This window comes from Lagopus muta, chromosome 17, assembly GCF_023343835.1.
Source record: "Lagopus muta isolate bLagMut1 chromosome 17, bLagMut1 primary, whole genome shotgun sequence".
In the NCBI taxonomy this organism is placed as follows: domain Eukaryota; kingdom Metazoa; phylum Chordata; class Aves; order Galliformes; family Phasianidae; genus Lagopus; species Lagopus muta.
The window spans coordinates 1981752-1996190 of NC_064449.1; the positions used below are offsets into that span (position 1 = coordinate 1981752).

The following is a 14439-nucleotide window of genomic DNA, read 5'->3' on the forward strand; positions in this document are numbered from 1 at the left end:
CTCTGCCCATTGCTCTGTGCTGTGTGGCTTTCATCGGTGCCCCTCAATGGGAGTTTAGGGTTCTGTCATTCACTGGGCTCAGGGATGGAGGTGATGGAGGTGCTCAGGGATGCTGAGTTGATGTGGGATGTTCCCAGCAGAGAGCTGGGCTCACTGCTCAGGGTCATTCAGGGGTTTGGGGCACGTATGACCTGCCACAGTGCTGGGTTAGCTCATGGGCTGCCAGCTCCCAGCCTGGCTGTTCCCAGCTCAGCCCAGCTGGGCACTCCAGAGCCCTCAGGCACTTGTGCTATGGTTCAGGGAGCACGTTATAGTGCGAGTCCCTTGTTTTATTTAACATGTACTTGGTGCTGCAGAGGCAGTGCTTGTGCAGAACTCCCTGCCACATCCAGCCCTGTGTCACAGCGCATCAGGATGTGGTGCTGGAGTGCCCAGCTGGCATCCATCCTGCTTTGCTGACCACCACTCTTCTCCCCGCAGGTGAACTTCAATGAGCCACTCTCCATGCTGCAGCGGCTGACAGAGGACCTGGAGTACCACGAGCTGCTGGACAAAGCAGTCAAGTGTGAGAGCTCCACAGAGCAGATGTGTTTCGTGGCAGCCTTCTCAGTGTCTTCCTACTCGACGACGGTGCACCGCACAGCGAAGCCGTTCAATCCATTGCTGGGGGAAACCTATGAGCTCGACAGGCTGGAGGAGCTGGGCTTCCGTTCCCTGTGTGAGCAGGTGAGCTGTGCAGAAGGGCTCCGTGTGCCTGTCCTGCTCTTTGTGTCAAAGCAGCCCTTTTGTGTAGGAGATGCAGCACCTCCCTGTTTCAGTTCACTTCATGGCTGGATGGAGCCTCGAGATCTTGTTTCTTTCTTGTTATATTGCAAAGTTTTAATTTCCAAGCTTGGTGGCAACCTGAGAACCTCCAGCATCCCTGTGTGCTAATCACAGAGTACATCTGATGCTCATCTATCAACCAGCAGGTCTTAATTGAAAAACCTAGGGAGCATAATGGGCTGAGACCTTGGAAGGAAATTGGCTCTTTAAAGCATAGCATGCTCAGCTGGTGCTTCCCATCCTCCTGGGGATGGACAGGGCTGTTTATCACCGCTGTAGGCAGGAGATCATTTCTGGAGGGGCTCTGGGCTCCCCAGGAGGTGGCTGTGCTGTCCCAGAGACAGTGACCATCACGTTTCCCAGCACTCAGGAGCAAACCCATGGCCTCCATCACTGCAGAAACCAGTGTAGATTCAAGACCTGCAGTGCCAGTTGGCACTGAGACCCCTGGGGTGAGGGCTGTGTGGTAGCTGTTCTGTGGGGCTGTGCTTGCAAACTGTGTCCTCCAGGTGCCCAATCCCCTCTGGCAGTGCTCTGGAGATGCTGCACCTTGTTTAGAGGGAGGCAGGAACCTTTTTTGACCAGAGGAGGCAGCCTAGATAGCTCCTCAGAAGGGCACAACGTGTGGAAAGGGTTTTGCTGCTAGTCCAGATGTGGAGCAGGCTCTAGGTCACACTGTGCCCCTGTGTGCCAGTGAGAGCTATCAAGGGAGTAAAAGTTGCTTTGGTAGGTGACCTCCAGGATTTGTATCCCTGCTGACTCTACTTTCTGGCATTTCTGACCCTTCCATGTCCAGCCTGTTCCAGCTGCCTTGGGTGTACGAGTACATGAGTTTTGGGTGCTGACGCATGGTGGGGGCTGGAGAGGTTCATCCAAAATTCGGTTTGCTGTAACTCAGAGCAAAACAACTCTGTTGCCACACTCTGGAGCATTTAATCTCTTAGCAGAGCCTCTAAATCTGCCTAAATCCTGGCCCCATCTCAACGGGCAGATTGGGGGCAGGCTTGAAGCAGCCCAGTGTTGGTGGTGCAGTCAGCACGTGCTGCCCTGGGTCGTGCTGGCACCGTGGGATGGATAGATGGACAGACAGATGCTGTTCCCATGGCTCTGAACATCCCTTGGTCCACTGACATGCTGAGTGAGGCGTTGGTAATCCAGTGCCTGAAATCCAGTTATCCAAATAGGATTTTCTCCTGCCAGTGACAGTGGGATTTAATGGAGAGGTTTTGGCTCTGCTCACAGTTGTAATCCAGTTGCTCAGGGCACTCAGGCTGTAATTACCCTGGTGCAAAGTACCTCTGAACACGGTGGCTTACATATTCCTTCCAAGGGACAGTGCTTGAGTGGTGTCCCTAGAGCCACCAGGCAGGCTGTGCTGCAGCCACATCTGCTTTTCCTGTCTGTGTCCATGGGAAGGCACTGCAGTGCTGGACAAGCTGCGGGCTCAGCCTCTGAGCATCCTTGGGACCAAAACTGTCACCTCTCTTTGGGTCCTCCAGTGATGACTGAGCACTGGATGGGGCCAGCACCTGATGGGCTGTCCTTTCTCCCTGCCAGGTGAGCCACCACCCCCCAGCAGCTGCCCACCACGTCTTCTCCAAGCGAGGCTGGACGCTGTGGCAGGAGATCACCATCGCCAGCAAGTTCAGGGGCAAATACCTCTCCATCATGCCTCTGGGTAGGTGACCTGGCCAAGGGGCTGAGGGCTCACTTGTGCCATATCCTATGACTCTGAGAACCAAGCAACATGTTCCTCGTGGGCTTTCAAAATGAAAGCTTTTGGAGGACAGAAGGCAGGCATGGTGCTTGGTGCTCGGGCACCCGTCCAGTCCCCACCCTGAGCCCAGGGCTCTCCACAGGTGCCATCCACCTCGAGTTTCACTCCAGTGGGAATCACTACGTCTGGAGGAAAGTCACTTCCACTGTTCACAATATCATCGTGGGCAAGCTTTGGATTGACCAGGTCAGTGCCTGTGGGCTCTTTGGGGAACGGGGCAGTGTGGGGCCAGGTCTGGTGTGGGGTGTTTTACTTGGGCCCGTCATGCCGTGGGGCTGGAGGGGATGGAGTGGGGAGCAGATGTAGTTCTGCACTGAGGTTGATGTGCAGCTGCACAAATGACGATTAATGGCTCATTTGTCTCCTTGCAAAGTCTCTCACTTGCTGTGATTCTGTGTCTTTTATCTAGTCTGGTGAAATAGAGATTGTTAACCATAAGTCAAAAGATAAATGCCAGCTGAAATTTACCCCCTACAGCTACTTCTCCAGGGATGTCCCCCGAAAGGTACGTAGCCAAAAATCTCCCTGCTTTTTCTTTTGGCCTGGCTTTGCCCTTCCAGCTGGGTTCTGTTCTCCCAGCTGAGCTCATGGGGTCCCGGCACTGGGGTGGGATGCAGCCAGCATGGGGCTGCGGAGCTGCACCAGCAACTCAGTGTGCCACAGGTCCTTGCAGGTGGGGGTTGGGGACAGAGCTGACAGCTGGGACCAGTGTATGGCACTGGGGAGGATGAGGGTGGAGGGCGGAGGGGCTGTGTCAGCATGGGACCTTGCTGGGTTCTGTCCTTATGTCTGAGGATACAGAGCACCACTTGAGTCACTGTATTTCACTTCTCGAGGACTCTGGATGCTTTCAGAAGCCACCAGAGCCATCTCTTACACTGCTGTCTCTCCTGCCAGGTGACAGGGGTGGTGAGTGATGCTGATGGCAAAGCCCATTATGTCATGTCGGGCACATGGGACGAGAAGATGGAGTGCTCCAAAATCGTGCAGAGCAGCCATGGCAGCGCCGGCTCCGAGGGCAAACAGAAAACTGTCTACCAGACGCTGTCCCCAAAGGTCTTGTGGAAGAAGTACCCCCTCCCGTGAGTCCCGTCCTGTGGTGTTGCTTGCTGTGTGTCTGGCGTGCTCCTTGGGTTGGAGTTTTGCTTTCCTGGCTGCTGGCTGTGGCAGGGAGTGATGTTGTCCCCATGCTGGCTTTGCTTTTAGTTTCTCCATACCAAACCAATGAATCTGTGCTTCCCCTGAGCCCCTGCAGGCATCACTGGCATCTCCTCCTAGCCTCCCGAAGGCACCATTTCCACTTATGGGGTGGGATGCAGAGCTCCTTAAGGGTGTTTTTTGGGGATCAGAATAACAGGTGTAGTATTTTTGGAAGGCTGGCGTGAGACACGAGCACCTGAAGGGACAGGAGCCCTATTTGTGGTCCTCATCGGGTCTGTCTGCCTGCAGGGAGAACGCCGAGAACATGTACTTCTTCTCCAGCCTGGCCCTCACCCTGAATGAGCCCGAGGAGCGCGTGGCTCCCACAGACAGCCGGCTGCGTCCCGACCAGAGGCTGATGGAGAGCGGCCGCTGGGACGAGGCCAATGTGGAGAAGCAGAGGCTGGAGGAGAAGCAGAGGGCTGTGCGCCGCAGGAGGGAGGCTGAGGCTGTGGAGGCCCTGGAGGAAGGTGGGATGCTGTGAGGTGGGGAATGAGGGGCTGCAGGGAAACCCTGTAGGGTTGGGGAGGAAGGGCAGACTGCTCATCGTGGAATCGTTAAGGTTGGAATAGACCTCCGAGATGAAGTCCAGCCACCAACCCATCCCCACCGTGCCCATTTGTGGAATCACAGAGCCATCCGTGTTGGAAAGGAGCTGTAAGATCACCAAGCCCAACTGCCAGCCCATCATTACCGTGCCCACTGAGCGAACATTTCATTGTTCTCTGGGTCTTTATCACACCATACTGAGTGCTCCCTCCCATGGGCCACCTGTAGCCGGATTGCCACATCCCCGTCAGAAGATAATTAGTGATGTCCCTAAGTGCCACATCGTTTTGAGGGTTGAGGTGGAGATGGGCTGATGGTTGGGCTGGATGACCTCAGTGGTCTTTTCCAACCTTAATGATTCTGTGATTCCACCTCCACATTTCTCAAACACCTCCAGGGACAGAGGCTCCATCACCACCCATTCCAACAGCTGACCACTTTTTCCAAGAAAGGAGTTTTTCCCTGTACCCAACCTCATCTTCATGCCTTGCTTCTCCCCATGCAGGCAAGGACTACGAGGGTTACATCCCGCTGTGGTTTGAGCGGAAGGTGGATCCCATCACAGGGGAGCTGATCTGCACCTACAAAGGCGGCTACTGGGAGGCCAAGGACAAGCAGGACTGGAGCTCGTGCCCTGATATCTTCTGAGCTGCCGTGTTTGCTCTGGTGTGGCCAGCCTGCAGCAGGACAGACAGATGGAGGGACAGCGAGGACACACGGCAGCGTCCTGCCAGTGCTTGACAGTGCAAATAAACACACACACACAGGGAGAAATCTGACAAAGAGAATCTAAACAGGGATTCCAAACCTATTTTTTTATGCACTAATAAATAGCATCTTTTTTTTTTTCTTTTCTTTTTTTTTTTTCTTTAAATGGTGGCTTTTTCAGCTACTAATTAGGAAAGAGGACACGTGGCTCTGGTTCGTTTTTAGCCTCGGGTATTTATTGCTGTCAGGAGCTGCTGCCTGTATCTTTCAGCACCTCGGCTGCATCGGCTGAGACAACAACTTCCAAAGATGCTCGCGTCGTGGGATGCCGTGCATTTGTGTGAGCTCTTTCCTTTGGCATCTTTTTCCCCCCATTTGTTAAAAAGAAATTCTGCTCCTGCTTCAGATTCTTTCAAAACCAAACGAAAAACCAGCTGTGAATCTCTGCCCAGAAAATAGCAGGGGTTGTGGCCATTGCTGGAAGGCTGCGGGTGGTTCCTACAGCTGTCCCCATCACACCCATCAGGATGTTTCAGCCTGATGACCTGCTTTGTTTCCATGACTGTGGTGCTTCTGGTACAAAGAGGGAAGACCCAAGAGGTGACAGAGGGAACCAGAAACCTGCACACCTGCATTTCATTGTTCTCTGGGTCTTCATCACACTGTACTGAGTGCTCCCTCCCGTGTAGCCGGACTGCCACATCCCCATCAAGAGATAATTAGCAATAATGAACTTTGAGGCAATGGGAACTGAGAAACCCACAGAACACTTATGCAATCAGGTTCCTCCACCATCAGTCTCCTCCTGGTTGGCTTCTCTTCCAGCACCTGCTGCCTGCAGCAAACCTGTGTGTACAGTATACATAGACCTTGTATGGCATAACAGTAGTGAGTGGCTATTGGAGTGGCAACACCCACTGATCTCAACGTGCCCCTAAATCTTATTTATTTGCTTCTAATTTATATATATATATATATAAATATATATAAATATACATAAAATTATTTTGCTTAAATTTCTATGGTACACAATAGATGAAAAATGATGAAGACAGAACTCATCTGTCTGAGTTTTTGTAGCACGAGGATGAGTGCTTCCCTGGGCCCATCCCCAGGCAGGGTGTGCAGGGGTGATGCTGATTCATTCCCAAAGTGGAGAAGCGACGTTTTGCTCCAAAGCTCTGAAAGCTGCTGTGTGAGCTGGTTGAATGCAGCTGGCTCCAGCTGTGCCGCATCCAGCCCCAGGACACGCAGATCTGCATTGGAGATGCTCCCACCTGAATAATGCCTTATTTTCTTCCTTTTTCTTTTAAATATTTTTCATCCATGCAAGAGAGCTGGGAAAGGTGAGCAGCCTCTGCACCCCAGAACATCCCAGAGCTGGAGCCCCGTGTCCCCAGGATGCAGGGTGACGTTGCTCAGGGACTGTTGGCACCACGTCCTACAGTGGGACGCTGCAAGCTCCTGTCCTCTGTTCTCTCCCAGGATCACCGTCACAGATGCTGCACAGCTTAGCAGAGCCTGGGGAGTGTGAGGAGCACCCAGCAACACAAATCCCCCCCCACCCCCCGTTTTTTAGGCTAATTTTAAAACTTGTGGTATCTTCCAGAGATCACCGAACGGCAGCACTTCATCTGAGCACCATCTCCTGGTCTTTCTATTTCCCCCATACTCCCCACCAAAGGATTTTAATGTCATTCTACTGTAAATGCTGTTGAATGTATTTCTTTTCGAGCAATATATTGTGAGTGACCCCCCTCTTCTCCTACACGGTAATAAAACTTGGATTCAGGAGTTTTAAAAGATGCAGTGCTGAGGTTCTCTCTCGCCCCCCAGATCTGCAGCTTGGGGGTCCTGGGGGGAGCCCTGGGGTGGCGGGGCTTTGGGCATGAAGTGACCCTGCTATCCAAGGAGTGTTAGTTGTCCATTGGGAGGCCATGGAAGGTTCATGCCCAAAGGAGGATGGCCCAGGGGAGGGGATTGAGGGATGGTGGCCATGGGGAGGTTGTCCAGAGCAGGAGGTGGTTTGGGGGAGGAGGGGTAGGTAAGCAGAGATAGGAGAGGTGGCAATGGGGAAGATGCTCTGCATGGAAGAGGTTCTCTGGAGGAGGTGACCCAGAGGGGACAGAGGACCAAGGAAGGGGTTGTTCTAGGAGGGCCAGGGCAGGAGAGGATCTGGGAGGAGGTTGTAGAATCATAGAATGTCTTAAATTGGGAGCATCGAGCTCCAGCCTCAGTGATTTGGAGAGATGGTACTGCAGTGTCCCAGGGAGAGGATGGACCCCCAGGGGGAGGAATTCAAGGCTGGGAGGGACCAGGAAGGTGTTCTGATGGAGGAGGAGCAGACACGGAGCCTCAGGGGCAGTTCCTGGGGTGGAGGCCCAGGGGAGGTGGAGGAGGCCCTTGGGCGGGCTGGGACTGGCCAGGACACCACAACGTTGCCAGGTGACAGACAACAGCGTGCTGATCAGCTCCGGGCTGCATTGAGCTCGCTGACCTCTCCTCTTTTACCAGGGAGGTGCCACTCTGTGCCCCCCAGCCATCACACAGCTGAGCCCAGCTGCATCCTGCTTGGGACGTTCACTCTGAAGCGTAATGAGGACCTTGAGCCTTCTGGAGCAGAACCCTGCAATCTGGGGTGCTCCATCCGTATCCTCCCCGCAGCAGCGCAGTGCTGGGACACGTGGCAGAGCCTGCAGTGCCTCTCCTGACACTGTCAGTGTCCGTGGGACGGCCGGTGAGTGGGGATGGGGAGCTTCACTCTGTGCACAGCATCCCCATTTAAATAAGGGACAGTGCAACACAGAGGGCAAAATGGTGAGCGGTGGAGAGCAGAGCTTATGTAGGGCTCACATCAGGTGGGCGTTCCTTGCTGCAGCAGTGGAGCATGCAGCATCCTGTGCCTTTACTGCCATGCTGTGCTGTTGTGCTATGGGATAAATTGCTCTACCTGAAGCCCACACAGTGATTCCTGCTCTGTTTGCATTTTGGCAGGGGCTCCCGCTGAGGGCAGAGCTCTGGCTGCAGATCCCAGCTTGGGGGGCTCCAGACGTGTTGCTCCCCACACAGGGCTGGTGGAACGTGGAGTGCGAAGCTGCTGGGGGTCACGGTGGGGCAGCAGGAGCAGCTCCAGCTCTGTCTGCACCGAGGATGTGGCTGCCAGGTGTTGGGAGGACACAGGGGGGATCTACGAGGAGGAGGACGATGGCAGTGGACAGGATGGGGCCCTGCTCCCATGGCAGTGCCCTGAGCAGGATGTGTCCCCAGAGCTGATGAGGAGGGGAAGCCTGGAGTCACTGGGAGCCAGGATATCCAGGCTGAGCCAGAGTGGGGCTGAGACCCCCTGCCTGGCCTCCTCCAAGCACCCAGCACAGGGCAGGGGGGATGCATCCCACTGGGGACCACACTCCAAGGCAAAGCCCTCAGTCACCTCTCTGCATGGTGGGGATGGGGAAGCTGGACATCTCCGGAGACCCTCAAGCAGCTCAGCCAGCAAGAGCAGGGCCAGGGCTGTGGGACATCACAGATGGCAGGAGCTACCAGCACGCCGGGGGTGGCATGGGGGGGATTTCATCCTCGCTGCCAAGAAGGAAGATGGTGATGGGTGGAGGAGAGCTCTCTGTGAGTGTGCTGTTGGCCTTGGGGTACTGGGGGCTGAAGCAGGGGTCCAGGAGGGGTTACAGGGGGCTTGGTGGGGCCAGGGACCCTCCTGGGGATGGGTGATGGTGGGGCCATGTGGCAGTGAGGGTGGGCAGCCTAGAGCCAGTCCCACTCGTTGGTGGGTTTGTGGTGTCCCCAACCTTCTTTTACAGGCACCAAAGCAGCAGTGGGACCTGCTGGGAGATGCAGCCCCTGGGCAGAGAGGCAGCATGGGGTGTCTTGCCCAGGGCATGCAGCAGAGCCCCGGTGGCAGCACTGGAAGCAGAAGGCCATCCTGTCCCACAGGGTGCGTGTGGATGGGCATGGTAGGGTGGCTGTCCCCATATGGAGTTCCTTGGGTCCCACACAGGACCTTTTCCAGACCCTACAATGGCCGTGGAAAGGCTGTCAGCACGGGGACGTTTATCAAAGAAATGAATTGCGAATGAAATCCTGAAGAAAAACCCTCCAGCGTAGGGGCGATTGTTCAAAACCAGTTTGTAAAAGTCATTGCCTTCATCAAGTTAATTAGCTGCATAAGTGCTGGCTGAACGCCGCAACAATGCCCAAGGCTGGATGGATTGGTGCCATCCACCCTTGTCCATCCTGCTCCCTCCAGCTGGCAGCGCTGCACCGGGCCCTGAGGAGCAGCCAGGAGGGGATGCAGGAGCCAGGAGCTGGAGATTGGGGCATGCAGAGCGATGGGGATGGGGTCAGGTGTGTGCTGTGGGGTCCTATGGGCAAAGAGGGAGTTTTGGGGTGTCCCACTGGGTGATGCTCTCCTTTCTGCAGGGCACGTGCGTGGGATCGTGTGGAGAAAGGGGTGAGTGCTCTGAGATGGATGAAGGGGGGGACAGAGGGACAGGTTGGGAGGCAGCAGGGCAGGGACTGTGCTGGCTGTGCCATAAGAGAGGATCGAGGAACAGAAGGAAGGTGGAAGGGGGGTCCTTGTCTCAGCAGGGGCAGAAGGGCTGTGCTGGATGCCCAGGGAACGTGAGGAGGAAAATGCTGCATCTCAGAGAAGAGAAGCGGGAGCTGCAGGAGGTTGGTGCCCACCAGAGGTGCTGTGGGTGTGGGAGGGATGCGTCCCTTGGCAATGCAAGGCTCTCACCCAGCCACTGAGTGTCCCGTTTTGTGATACGTGTGAGCTCCTAAAGCCAAAGCGAGGTGATCTGTGGGAAGGTTTTAATTGCAGAACCAAAATCACAGCACGGTTGGGTTGGAAGGACCCTTACAGCCTCCCCAGCACCAATCCCTGCCCTGGGCTGGTTGCCCACCATCAGGGCTCCATGCAGCCTGACTTTGGGCACCTGAGGGTCCGTGGCTCTCAGGAGGGAGACCAGTGCCCCAGGTGCAGTGGGGTGCTGGGTAGCGACACAGCCTGCACTCGAGGGATGAGCCTTGCTGGCATTGGCCTGGGATGTGACACCTTTCCTTTTTTGTGACACTTTTCCAGAGGCTCTGTGGGCTGGAGCTCCAGATGCGCTCCGTGCTGCGGCAGAGGCAGGAGGCCCTGGGGCAGCTGCGGGCAGTGCTGCGGAAGGAGAGGATGGCTGTACTCCAGCAGCTGCAGGAGAGCTTGCAGAAGGTCAGGGATGGAGTTGGAGCATGGGGTGTTGGTGGCTTGGTGCCTGAGACCCTATGGGTGACCCTGTATGTGGGGACTGCAGGTGAATGGGGCCGTCTGTCAGGAGAACTGTCACCTGCAGGAGCTGGCAGCCCCAGGAGCCCTGAAGGAGCCATCGACCCCAGCCAGAGCACTGCGGGATGCAGAGATGTGTGTGTGGGACCCAGCCTGGCCACCCCCTCCTGATCCTTCCAAACCTGGGTTGAGCTGTGACACAGGTGCACAGAAATTCTGCCTCTTCCCTGTCCCCAAGCACTGTGCCTGGCCTCCAGCAGCACCAACGTGGGGTCCCAGGGGTCCTGCACCACATCCAGCGCTGCCTGCGGGAGCTGCAAGTGAATGACTTCAGTGTGCTGGGAGCAGAGCTGGGCACTACAGCAAGTGAGGAGGTATGGGGACAGCCCGGGACAAGGGACTTGCCCACCTGCCTCAACCAATGGACAAATCCAGAGTATGAGGTGCTCTGTCACTGAGTGCTCCAAGGGATGCTCAGCCTGGTGGGAGCAGCCTCACAGCAGGGCTCAGGGCACTGTGGTTTTGTTTCTAACCTAGGGACCTTGGGTAGATCCTATCACCACCGTATGGGGTTGGGCTCATCTGTGGAGGGCTGAAGGTGGGAGGGGACCTGCTGGTGGGATGGGACCTGCTATGGGGAAACCATAGGGTTCCTCAGGAGTCCTCATCTGCGTTTTCTCAGATGAAGAATGGGGTTCTTCTGCACCTCTCCCACTCTGCACCATATCCTCAGCCTTCCATCTCCCACCCTGGGATACAACCATGGGACAATCCTTAAAGGCAAATTGGATGTGGTGCTTCCTTTTCTGTTCCACCACGTTTTCATGGGTTGTGGCTTTCTCCTAGAGGTTCCTGATGCCACCTCTTGCCGTTCCTCCAAGCCCCAATGGGAACAAGCTCACTGCTACGATCAGGACTCGAGATGACGCATGGAGGTGGTGATGCATCCCTCTACTTCCCCATGCATACCCTGAGTTATGAAGCTGCTGAACGGGTCCCATAGAATTTCCTACATAGAAACTTCCCTTAGGTCCTGGCTGGGCTCCTTCCCAGGGCTGGGGACGGTGGGACAGCATTTTGGGTGTGATGAGTGAGGTCGTGTGCCTCCACCAGGCTGCTGTCCAAGGCCCTGCTGGGAGAACCCGGATTCCCAACCAGCATCTTTGCTCCTCACACTCATTTAGGAGCTTGGAATGGAGAGGTCCATGTTGCAGGGGTGGTTGCTCAGTGGGGTGGGGATGAAGCTTTTGGGTTGGGGTGAGATATGGGGAGTGAGGGCTGGGGGAAGCCTTGTGCCTTCCCAGGTCTTGTTGTTGGCTGGGCCGTGCACATGGGGAGCGCTTTGGGATGGCTGCAGGCAGAAACACTGCAGGAAAACAAAACAAAACAAAATAAAAGAAGTTTAAAAATGAGGAATTGTTCTGTTCAGGAGCTTTCAAATAATTTTAAAGAAGAGAAACGCATTTCTCAGTCTTCACACATCTCAGTGGAGAAAATAGTGCTTTTAATTTGCAGGAGAAAGCCCAAGGAGAGTTCCTCTGCGTGCGAGGGGGGAAATGAGAATTTCGTGCAGTGCTGATTGCTGCACTTCCTTGCAGGAGGAAACAGGGAGTGGAAATGGAAATCTTCGTCTGCTTTCTTCCCAATCAAAATAAAAATGTTTCCTCATGATGTTTTTCTGGACTGGGGAGATTTCTGAATTCACTTGTGGTGCACAGCTCTGTTTATAAGCTCCCTTCAGGCACTGGAAGGCTACAGTGAGGTCTTCCCAGAGCCTTCTCTTCACCAGGATACCCAAAAATGTGATATTTCTGCTTCACCTCATGCTTGGAAGGTCTGGGATTCTGATGCAACCTTGAAATCACCCAGTGCAATACATGTCCCTGGGGAAGGCAATGCAAGGCCCTTGAAACAGATGTTTAACATACCTAAAACTGAGCAAAAAACCATTGCTCTGTGCCAGGAATGATGGCCTAGGATATAGATTTAAAAGAAAAAAAAAATGCTATTTTTGTAATTATTGTGGGAAGTTCTGTTGGAGTAACATGTAATTATAGAAACTGCCCTCTGGTACAAGCCACTGTTCGAACTCTGATGGATGAGAGCTGCTCATCTCCCCCAGGAAAATGAGAAGTTCAGTCTGGGAAGGCAAAGCTATTTGTACTGTGATAATGGTGACTGTGATTATATGGCAAAGGTGCCTGGGACTGAACTGGTAACAGTAAAGGACTGAGGGTGTTTCTGGGGGGCTCTTATATCAAGAAAACAGGGAAATAGTTATCTCCATGTGGTATAAGTAGAAAAATAATAAAATGGAATGGAGTGGAATGGAGCTGGACAGAATGGAGTAGAACAGAGAGAGGGGAGGGGAGGGGAGGGGAGGGGAGGGGAGGGGGAGGAGGAGAGGAGAGGAGAGGAGAGGAGAGGAGAGGAGAGGAGAGGAGAGGAGAGGAGAGGAGAGGAGAGGAGAGGAGAGGAGAGGAGAGGAGAGGAGAGGAGAGGAGAGGAGAGGAGAGGAGAGGAGGAAAATAATCCAGTACAAAAAGAGGGTAAAATAAACTGAAGCCAGATTGATCCTCAAAAATGGCTGTTTTTCTACTATGGACAGAGGGCACCTCTGACAGTACCCATGACAGTACTGCTTAGCAGGAAGAGTACTTGCCTTCTGCTTGAGTGATTGTGTATGTTTTTATGGAGAGCACTCACCCATTACAGATATTTACTTATGGAAAGTGTCTCCTAATGCCTGGGGATTGCAGGCACTTGTGCTTCCTGGCTGATGTATTTGCTCTGTGCTGATTAAGTTCCCCCTCTAAGGAGCGCAGGGTAATCGGTGGCCTCCTCATCTCACGAGAACCATTTCTGTCTTCCCTGACGTGGGCAGAGAAGGGAGGAACACTTATGTCAGATTAATGGGACATCAGCAAGGCGAGAGACGTCTGGATAATTGGTGGCATCTGTCGCAAGGGAGGTGTCATCTTCCTTCTGCAGGAATGGCTGGTGAGGGTAATTAGCAAGAATTACTGCATAGATGTTGGAAATTGTTCACCAGTTATCAACGACGTCTCCTGCATGCTGCTGGGCAGAGCTTCTCCCAGACACCTGCTGAACAGGGAACGGGCATCGGGCTGCTTTATTCAGTGCATGACATGCACTGCCCTCCTTCACTGTAGCCCTCCTGCTTTTTAAGCCGTGCTGCTTAACCACAGCCATCTGGGGCCGTTGTAAAGGCTCCCATCATTCGTACGAATTACAGGTATGGGCTAATTGAAGGCCAATTTACTTTGTGCTGACACAGGCTGGTGCTCACGCTGCTTTCCAGGGTGGCGGTTAATTTCAGTCCCATCTGATGGCAGAAGTGCCAGGTAAGCAGAGAACTTCTGCTGATGATGAGAAATACCCGTAGCCCCTCGTCGGTGTTGACTAAGTGGAAACGCACTTGCCTTGTGTTAATTAACTAATTCCCACTCTTCCTGGGCAGCTCATCAGAAGTGTTTCAGTGAATGTCGTGACTCAATCCAGCCAATCGACAGGGAGCACGGAGGTTTTATGGGAGCTCGTTTCACATTTGCTGATTAATTTCTGTGATTCCGTGATGCCACTGGCTCACTTGAGACGTTTTTCTCCTGGTTAGTTATTAGTGTCTTGCAGTAATGCAATGTGCTGAACGGCTACAAAGCAGTGCAGTGGTGCTGAACTAACGGCGTATTTGCTGCCTATGATCCAATTCCAATCACTCCTGCAGGATGCCACCGAGTCAGAATCATTTTCCCTTGCCATTTTGTGGGTGCTGGGGATGATGAGGGTGAATTAACTCCCCTAAACCAACAAGTAGCAAATAACATTTTGCTCCCAGAGGGATGCTCAGGTTTTGTGGTTGGGGGACCCGTTTGTGCAGAGCACCCACCAGCCCCAGGACACCCCTGGGTAGCTGTGTGCTCTCTGTTCCTCTTTCCTCCATCCCTACAGCTGCTACACGTCCATCCATTTCCACCCTCCTTGTTGTTAATCAGCCACAAGTGTTGTTTACAATGCATAACTCAGACATTTGCATGAGATGGGGGATATGGCTGTTAAGCACGATTAGGCTTGTCTTATG

At 54.0% G+C, this 14439-nt stretch overlaps 2 protein-coding genes across 6 annotated transcripts in view; both read left to right on the forward strand.

The window, feature by feature from the left end:
- Positions 1 to 6995, forward strand: part of OSBP2 (oxysterol binding protein 2) — a 63307-nt gene extending 56312 nt beyond the window's left edge. For all 4 annotated transcript variants that reach the window (XM_048964153.1, XM_048964154.1, XM_048964155.1 and 1 more), the window contains 7 exons: positions 481 to 726; positions 2383 to 2503; positions 2685 to 2788; positions 3012 to 3107; positions 3500 to 3684; positions 4052 to 4272; positions 4857 to 6995. In XM_048964153.1, the coding sequence (XP_048820110.1) occupies positions 481 to 726; positions 2383 to 2503; positions 2685 to 2788; positions 3012 to 3107; positions 3500 to 3684; positions 4052 to 4272; positions 4857 to 4999 (1116 nt within the window). In that variant the 3' untranslated portion in view covers positions 5000 to 6995. The remainder of the gene's footprint in view (positions 1 to 480; positions 727 to 2382; positions 2504 to 2684; positions 2789 to 3011; positions 3108 to 3499; positions 3685 to 4051; positions 4273 to 4856) is intronic.
- Positions 6996 to 7015: 20 nt separating this feature from the next.
- On the forward strand, positions 7016 to 11976 carry LOC125701729 (uncharacterized). 2 transcript variants are annotated; one of them, XM_048964158.1, is made up of 11 exons: positions 7016 to 7796; positions 8054 to 8680; positions 8872 to 9005; positions 9318 to 9415; positions 9491 to 9521; positions 9656 to 9742; positions 10155 to 10286; positions 10369 to 10475; positions 10579 to 10714; positions 11187 to 11275; positions 11856 to 11976. In XM_048964158.1, the coding sequence occupies exons 1-11, from the start codon at positions 7655 to 7657 to the stop codon at positions 11917 to 11919; spliced, it is 1647 nt and encodes a 548-aa protein (XP_048820115.1). In that variant the 5' UTR covers positions 7016 to 7654; the 3' UTR covers positions 11920 to 11976. The 2 variants fall into 2 exon arrangements, with proteins under 2 accessions (XP_048820115.1, XP_048820116.1); XM_048964159.1 differs by having other exon boundaries at positions 10408 to 10475.
- Positions 11977 to 14439: the final 2463 nt, after the last annotated feature.